This window comes from Etheostoma cragini, unplaced genomic scaffold, assembly GCF_013103735.1.
Source record: "Etheostoma cragini isolate CJK2018 unplaced genomic scaffold, CSU_Ecrag_1.0 ScbMSFa_569, whole genome shotgun sequence".
Lineage (NCBI taxonomy): Eukaryota > Metazoa > Chordata > Actinopteri > Perciformes > Percidae > Etheostoma > Etheostoma cragini.
Genome location: NW_023269171.1, coordinates 34,845 through 43,708, shown reverse-complemented (window position 1 = coordinate 43,708; position 8,864 = coordinate 34,845). Strand labels below are relative to the sequence as shown.

At 44.3% G+C, this 8,864-nt stretch overlaps 1 protein-coding gene across 1 annotated transcript; it reads left to right on the top strand.

Annotated features, from left to right (window-relative positions):
• On the top strand, positions 1-1,040 carry LOC117941332. The gene is made up of 2 exons (XM_034866388.1): positions 1-171; positions 429-1,040. The coding sequence occupies exons 1-2, from the start codon at positions 13-15 to the stop codon at positions 1,038-1,040; spliced, it is 771 nt and encodes a 256-aa protein (XP_034722279.1). The 5' UTR covers positions 1-12.
• Positions 1,041-8,864: the final 7,824 nt, after the last annotated feature.

Sequence of the window (8,864 nt, the reverse complement as noted above, 5' to 3'; positions counted from 1 at the left end):
TTGACAAAGGGGATGTGTTGCAAACCAGGCCAGGAGTGTGAATTTGTGTTCCACACAGCAAGCGGGAGGCAGCTACAGAAGCCTTTAGGCTTCCTCAATGCAGCTTTGGTGGATGCCGGAATGCAGGGGAACATAACGTTCACCCAGATCCGGAGCAGCGTCTCCACTCAAGTAAGAACTTATTACAAGTTTGATTCTGGCCATTGATCAGAGTTTGGAAGTGGGGGTACTCAAATTGGGGGCTAGAATTAGAATTGAGATGATGTTGATGTTTGAATTTAAGTTGAAGTAAATTTGACATAAACACAATTTAGCAACTGGGTGTTTTATGTTTATTGGGAGTGTTGTGTTAGGTTGTTGACACATAGTTGCTCAATGTACTCTTATCATATCATCATTTGTAAAAACGTCTTTGTTTGGGTTTCCAGGCCAGCAAACATCTTTCTGAAAAAGAGAGAAAACAAGTTGCTAAAGAAATGTGTCACGACCCCAGCACGGCAGAGCGCTTCTATGTTGCTCTTCCAGACAAAGTAAATGGGTACAAGACTCGCAGGCTAAGATTAAAAGCCATGGAGAGTGCATTGGATGAAGATGATGAATTGGAAACATCTTCAAGTGGTGAAGAACCACAATATGACGACCAAACGGAGTCTGACTCCTCTCTGTCCGAGGAGGGGTTGACAACATGGCAACAAAAAAAGCAATCTAAGTCTGAGCAGAGCTCATCATCTGTCGCTCCACATCCTTCCAATGGAAGGTTGTACTTTACAAGTCCAACAACTGGTTTGGAAGTCCAAGTCATGACAAAGTGCTGTGTATCTGTCAATAAACTAGGAGAGCCAATTGGCAACTACCTTTTTGAAAAAATGATGAGCACTTACCCCATCCTCAAGAAAGATGAGCAGGCAGCCATTGTTGACCATCCAAGGGCTGAGCCAGCACCCCCCTCTTCCTTAGAAACAATGGATGAAACACCAGCGTCCCCCATCCTCAACGCAGAGATGGCCAACCCAACAACAGACAAAGCAGGGCAGCCTTAAGGGGGAGCTTCAGCAGAAATGACAGTTAATGCAACTGATGGATCTGGTTTCTCTGGCTTTTAAAATCACCTAGAAATAAAAAGCAACACCACTCAAACTAATAAGGAAAACTACATTTGACAAGGTTATATGACATTTCAAATTTCTGGAATCAGGACTGTTAAGTTCTGGAATGTGGTTCAGCAGCACCGGTTAAGTAAATTTCAGAGGTTACACACATTTTGTTTTGTTGATGATTTCTTTTAACTGGAATGAAATTAAAGGGCATGTTTGTTTAATGTTTTGAGCACAATTTTGGAAGCTGGTTTGTTTAATGTTTTGAGCACAATTTTGCTTTTAACTGTTCTTTTCTGTCTTGGTTTTTCTTGGCAAATAAATGTTCCCCTCCACGTATTTTTCTCTGCCTCTTGCTTTGAGCAATTCTAACTACTGGGTATGGCCAAAGAGGGAAATCTGCAAGTAATCAAAGGTTCGTATTTCAAAGATTGTAAGAGATATCTGGCTGATTCCAGTTGGAATTGGAAGCCTTGAGATTAGTGCATCCAAAACAAGTTGCTGTAATATTTTATGTACATTTTCTGGTGAATTATGAAGCCGTGAGTGCTTCCAAAGTGTTGAAAATGAAAATCTGGAATTATTTCAAAGGCTCTTACTTCAAAGGCTGTGTGAGGAATCGGGGTGATTCTAATGGAAAATGTTAGCCTAGAGATTGATGCATACAACACATGTCAAAGTAAGACTCCAGGTACATGTACTGAGGAGTTATGAAGCTTCAGATTGCTTCCAAATTCTCATCTATTTGTATTCCTCATAGATGAAAATCTGGAATTATTTCAAAGGCTCTTATTTCAAAGGCTGTGTGAGGAATCAAGCTGAATCTAATGAGAAATGTAAGCCTAGAGATTGATGCATACAACAAAGGTCACTGGAAGACTCTAGGTACATGTACCGAGGAGTTGTGAAGATATTGATTGCTTCCAATTTCTCATCTATTGTATTCCTCATAGATGAAAATCTGGAATTATTGCAAAGGCACTTATTTCAGAGGCTTTGTGAGGAAACTGCCTGATTCTAATGATAAATGGAAGCCTAGAGATTGATGCATACAACACAGGTCACTGGAAGACTCTAGGTGCATGTACTAAGGAGTTATAATGATTTTGATTGCATCCAAATTCTCATCTATTTTTATTCCTCATAGATGAAAATCTGGAATTATTTCAAAGGCTCTTATTTCAAAGACTATATGAGGAATCGGGCTGATTCTAATGAGAAATGTAAGCCTAGAGATTGATGCATACAACAAAGGTCACTGGAAGACTCTGGGTACATGTACCAAGGAGTTGTAAAGATTTAGATTGCTTCCAAATTCGCATCTATTCCTATTCCTCATAGATGAAAATCTGGAATTATTTCAAAGGATCATACTTCAAAATCCATGTGAGGAAATGGGCTGATTCTAATGAGAAATGGAAGCCTAGAGATTGATGCATGCAACCCAGGTCAATGGAAGACTCTAGGCACATGTACTGAGGAGTTATGAAGATTTAGATTGCTTCCAAATTCTCATCTATTGTATTCATCATAGATGAAAATGTGGAATTATTTCAACAGCTGTTTTTAAAGGCTGTGTGAGGAATCAAGCTGATTCTAATGAGAAATGGAAGCCTCGAGATTGATGCATACAATAAAGGTCACTGGGAGACTCTGGGTACATGTACCGAGGAGTTGTGAAGATTTTGATTGCTTCCAAATTCGCATCTATTCCTATTCCTCATAGATGAAAATCTGGAATTATTTCTAAGGCTGTAATTTCAAAGGGTGTGTGAGGAATCAGGCTGACTCTAATGAGAAATGGAAGCCTAGAGATTGATGCATACAACACAGGTCGATGTAAGACTCTAGGTACATCTACTGAGGAGTTATGAAGGGTAAGGTTTATTAACCCTAACCCTAACCATGGAAATATTGCAAAGGCACTTATTTCAAAGGCTGTGTGAGGAATTGGGCTGATTCTACTTATAAATGTAAGCCTAGAGATTGATTCATACAACAAGGGTCACTGGAAGACTCTAGGTACATGTAGTAAGGAGTTATGAAGATTTTGATTGCTTCCAAATTCTCATCTATTTTTATTCCTCACAGACGAAAATCTGGAATTATTTTAAAGGCTCTTATTTCAAAGGTTGTGTGAGGGATCGGGCTGATTCTAATGTGAAATGGAAGCCTAGAGATTGATGCATACAACACAGGTTGATGTAAGACTCTAGGTACATGTAATGAGGAGTTATGAAGCTTCAGATTGCTTCCAATTTCTCATCTATTGTATTCATCATAGATGAAAATGTGGAATTATTTCAACGGCTGTTTTTTAAAGGCTGTGTGAGGAATTGGGTTGATTGTAATGTGAAATTGAAGCCTAGAGATTGATGCATACAAGAAAGGTCACTGGAAGACTCCAGGTACATGTACTGAGGAGTTATGAAGGTTCAGATTGCTTCCAAATTCTCATCTATTTGTATTCCTCATAGATGAAAATCTGGAATTACCTCAAAGGCTCTTATTTAGACAGCCATCCCTTGCCTCCCCTGCCTCTTCTACCCCTCCACCAACCCCCTACACCCCTCATTGCCTCCTCTACCCCCTCTTTTGTTCCGACACCTCCCTCCTCACTCCCCTGCAGCCAGCCCTCCTGCAGTCAGCCCTACCCCCCACCACCACTACAGCACATTTCCCCTCCCCCCACTTACACTTCAAGCACCCCCCCCTACTTTACATTCACACCTGGCCAGGTGAAGAGACAGCTGGAGAGGCTACACCAGCACAAGGCTGCTGGCCCGGACGGCATCAGCCCTAGGGTCCTGAAGACCTGTGCCAGTCAGCTGTCTGGTGTTCTCCAGTACCTCTTCAACCTGAGCCTGAGCCTGCAGAGGGTGCCGCTGTTGTGGAAGACGTCCTGTCTTGTCCCGGTCCCCAAGAAGTCGACTCCATCTGGCCTTAAGGACTACCGCCCAGTGGCTCTCACATCCCATGTGATGAAGGTGCTGGAGAGGCTGGTCTTGGCCTACCTGAGGCCGCAGGTGAGTTCTTCTCTGGACCCTCTACAGTTTGCCTACCAGCCTCGACTGGGAGTGGACGACGCTGTCATCTATCTCCTGCAGCGAGCTCATTTGCACCTGGATGGCGGTGGCGGCATTGTGAGAATCACATGTTTAGATTTCTCCAGTGCATTCAACAACATCCAGCCTCTGCTACTTGGTGAGAAGCTGCAGGTGATGGGTGTCGGTGCGTCCACAGTCTCCTGGATCACTGACTACCTGACAGATAGACCACAGTTTGTCCGCCTGAACCGTGTTCTGTCTGATGTGGTGGTAAGTGGTACGGGGGCTGCACAGGGGACTGTGCTGTTTCCTTTTCTGTTCACCTTATACACCACAGACTTCCAGTACAACTCAGTCATGTAACCTGCAGAAGTTTTCTGATGACTCTGCAGTTGTTGAGTGTAAAAGGGATGGACTGGAAGGAGAGTACAGGGCACTGGTGGATGACTTTGTGGAGTGGTCTGGTAAGAACTGCCTGCTGCTGAACGTGGATAAGACCAGAGAGATGGTGATCGACTTCAGGAGGAAAGGAACAGCTCCGCAGCCCCTTTACATACTGGGAAGTGACGTGGACATGGTGGAGGATTACAGATACCTGGGTGTTAACATCGACAGCAGGTCAAACTGGAAGGTCAGCAGTACTGCTGTTTACAAGAAGGGGATGAGCAGACTCTATTTCCTGAGGAAGCTGAGATCCTTCAACGTGTGCAGCAGGATGTTAGAGATCTTCTACCAGTCTGTTGTGGCCAGCGCTCTGTTCTCCTCCGCCATCTGCTGGGGCAGCAGTATCTGAGCCAACGACACAAACAGACTGAACAGATTAATCTCAATATGTCCTCTATAATCTAGTATTTCTTCATATTCTGTCTTCTAGGAGTTTGAGGCCAGTGTAATTGCTGCTGCACAAGGCCTGATAACCGTGCTAACGCAAAATATTCAGCAGCATCAACCCCCAGTAGAGCTCAAACACAAACATTAGCTACATCAAGCCAAAGGAGGTCTTGCTGAACTGGATAGAAATGGCAGACTCACGGCTCCAACAGATAACGGTAATCAAATTTGCCTTTCTTTTTATGTTAATCTTTAAATAAAAATAGAGGCTGGGTTGGCTGCTCCGGGCTATTCAATCAATCAGACATTAGCTTGCTAGCTAGTTAGTTGTATAACGTTAGCACGGTTCCATACATTGCTGTTAGGGGTGTACATTTACACAGACGCTTTTTAACTGTTATGAATCGATGTAAATATTAATATTAAACTTAGAACAGATGAGTGTACGCTGCACCTGACTAGACCTGCCGCGCTGTGTATGACCACATAATAGACCAGATCTTCATGCAGGAAAATGTTAATGTAATGTATCCTTTGTTATTAATGAGCTGGGAGAAAGTGACTGTGTTTGCCCCCATGACTTTATTACAAAGGTACCAGTATTTGTGTTGATTGATTTTCTGGTTGACTAATACTGGCACTCTGGCAAATACACATTCACTAACAGGCATAACGCGTACACTGACTTTTCTTAAACAAACAGCCTTAGAACACAACAGTTAACATTATAAACATGTATCTCAATCCAGTACATTTTTAACTGATGGTGTTAATCGGGCTAGTTAGATATCCCGTATTGCAATACATCAATGTATTTTTTAGTAAACAAAAATAAGTATTTTTATGGTATTTCTGGATGAAGGCATAACTATTACTTACAAGTCTCATCCAATTTCAATGTGTATATTCTGTATAATTACAGGCGCCTTCAATCGGGAGGCAGTTCATGGAAAGAATGTTAAGAAGGCTTCAGGAAGTTCTGCAATGTCAGCCAGTGGATTTGGACTATTTACATTTTGTTTTAAGCCATGAAAATGGGACTTGTGCACTCTTTTGCTACTGTAGTAGAACTGCCACAAGATGTTGTTTGTGCCTTGTCTGATGTTTTGAGAATTCTTCGCTTGCAAGAGGAGCAGCTTTAGCTTCTTCCTATGTAGAGGTTGTGGCGGGAAAGCCAAAATTTGTTGTATCGAAAGAACATCTGCAAAACCTCATTGATATGCAGCTGTTAATCCCTTGCATAGCTAAGTTACTTGGTGTCTGCAAAAGGACTGTGTTTCGGCGGATGCGAGAAGATGCACTGGCAGTTAAGGGATCATACAGCAACCTGACAAATGAGGAGCTGGACAGCCTTGTGCGTTCAGTTAAATTTAGGATGCCTCATGTTGGCTACAGAATGATGAAGGGCGAACTGCAAGCTATGGGACACCGTGTAAGATGGGAGCAGGTTTCAGCGTCCATGCACAGGGTGGATTCTGCTGGTCTGATGGCATGAGGGACAAAGGAGTCCTTGAGTCTGTTGGTCCGGCAATTGGGAAGGAGCAGCTTTACACTGAACCGGCTCCTCTGGGTGCTGATGAAAGGGTGGCTGGCCTTTTCAGTAATGTCCAGCAGTTTGTCCAAAGTCCTCCTCTCTGCCACCGTGACCAGGGAGTCCAGCTTCATGCCGACCACAGAGCTGGCCCGCCTGATCAGTTTATCCAGCCTGTGGGTGTTCTTCTTTGATATGCTGCCCCCCCAGCACACCACAGAGTAGAAGAGGACACTGGTGACCACAAACTGGTAAAACATCCACAGCAGTTTGCTGCAGATGTTAAAGGAGCGCAGCCTCCTCAGGAAGTACAGCCAGCTCTGTGTCTTCCTGTACAGGTTGCTGCTGTGTGTTGTCCAGTCCAGTTTGCTGTCCAGCCCCAGCCCGAGGTATTTGTATGATTCAACTACCTCCACCTCAACTCCCTCCAACAGGACTGGTCGCGGTCTTGGTCTGGACCTCCCAAAATTAACGACCAGCTCCTTCGTCTTAGAGGTGTTGAGCTGTAGGCAGTTAGTGCGACACCAGAGAGCAAAGTTTCCCACCAGACTCCGATACTGCTCCTCCTTGTCACCCCTGATACATCCAACAATGGGTGTGTCATCTGCGAACTTCTTTATGTGACACAGCTCTGAGTTGTAACAGACGTTTAAGGTGTACAGGGTGAAGAGAAGAGGGGCCAGCACTGTGCCCTGGGGGGCTCCGCTGCTGCTGACCACAGTGTCAGACATGATGTCCTTCAGCCTGACGTACTGTGGCCTGTCGGTGAGGTAGTCTCTGATCCAGTCTACCAGATAGGGGTCCACTCCCATCCTGATCAATTTGTCCTGGAGTATAGGAGGCCGGATGGTATTGAAGGCACTGGAAAATTCCAAGAAGAGGACCCTCACTGTGCCATTCCCCTTATCCAGATGGGAGTGGACCCGGTGTAGCAGGTAGAGGACGGCGTCCTCCACACCAACATCTGGCTGGTACGCAAACTGCAGGAGGTCCTGGGCGTGCTGTACCTGGGGTCTGAGGAGGCTGAGGAAGAGCCGCTCCAACGTCTTCATCAGGTGTGAATGGAGTGCCACCGGTCGGAAGTCATTCAGCTCGCTGGGCCTGTTCTTCTTGGGAACTGGAACGATGCTGGTTAAACCTGTTAAAAAAGTTATTCAGCTCCTTGGTCCTCTCCATTGTCCCCCCTGTAGTTCTGGTCTTTGTGTTGTGACCTGTGATGGTCCTCACACCTTCCCAGACCTCCCTCATGTTGTTTTCCCTCAGCTTCTGCTCCACCTTTCTCTTAACTATGACTATCTGAAGAACAATGTCTCAAATACCAAGGCAGTGAAGTTTTTTCTAATCCTAGTTGACAATTGTGAAATATATGAACTAATGATGAAATTATGTTTATTTATATCACATACCCCATAGTTAAGCATCTATTTATATTGTCACTAATTGTGTAAAATTTAAACTTCATGATCACAATTATTTTACATCAATTTTCCTGTATATTGTCGCATTTGTATGAAAGGTGCTGGTTACATCTTCTGACTATTATGCCTATACATTCAAAAGCCATGTTAACACTTCTCCTGTCACTGAATTATTGTAGGTTTTATTTATTTTAAAGCTTTTGTTCATGTCCAGCAGTAGGTGTCACTTCACCACTCCTTTTCTGTGCTATTCTAGTCACATGGTCATCCTGAATAATATTAACATCAGTTATCTTTGAATAGTCTGGCAAGTACCTGGTATGAAAATAAAAAACTCTTCTCTTATTTTTTTTTTTTCAGATATGGCATGCTCATCTTTGCTGGGATCGATGGTTATTCACAAAAGGTAAACATGATGGAACAAACTCATTGTAACTAGACCTACCATATTCCATGATGTAGATTTACTAAAGTATTTTGTTTCTATGCTGTAGACCATGTACCTGGGTGCTTCTAATAACAACAAGGCATCAACTGCACTTGGCTTCTTCATGAGCTCTGTTGTAAAGTTTGGCTTTCATCCATCCATCCATCTTCATCCGCTTTATCCGGTATCGGGTCACGGGGGCAGCAGCTCCAGTAGGGGACCCCAAACTTCCCTTTCCCGAGCCACATCAACCAGCTCCGACTGGGGGATCCCGAGGCGTTCCCAGGCCAGGTTGGAGATATAATCTCGCCACCTAGTCCTGGGTCTTCCCCAAGGCCTCCTCCCAGCTGGACGTGCCTGGAACACCTCCCTAGGGAGGCGCCCAGGAGGCATCCTTACCAGATGACCGAACCACCTCAGCTGGCTCCTTTCGACGAAAAGGAGCAGCGGCTCTACTCCGAGCTCCTCTCGGATGACTGAGCTTCTCCCCCTATCTCTAAGGGAGACGCCAGCCAC

What these genes read in the sequence shown, in the direction of transcription:
- LOC117941332 (XM_034866388.1), top strand. Translation starts at nt 13, where the DNA reads ATGTGTTGCAAACCAGGCCAGGAGTGTGAATTTGTGTTCCACACAGCA. An exon ending in GGAGCAGCGTCTCCACTCAA is followed by an intron (nt 172 to 428) that starts GTAAGAACTTAT and finishes TTGGGTTTCCAG; the next exon opens with GCCAGCAAACATCTTTCTGA.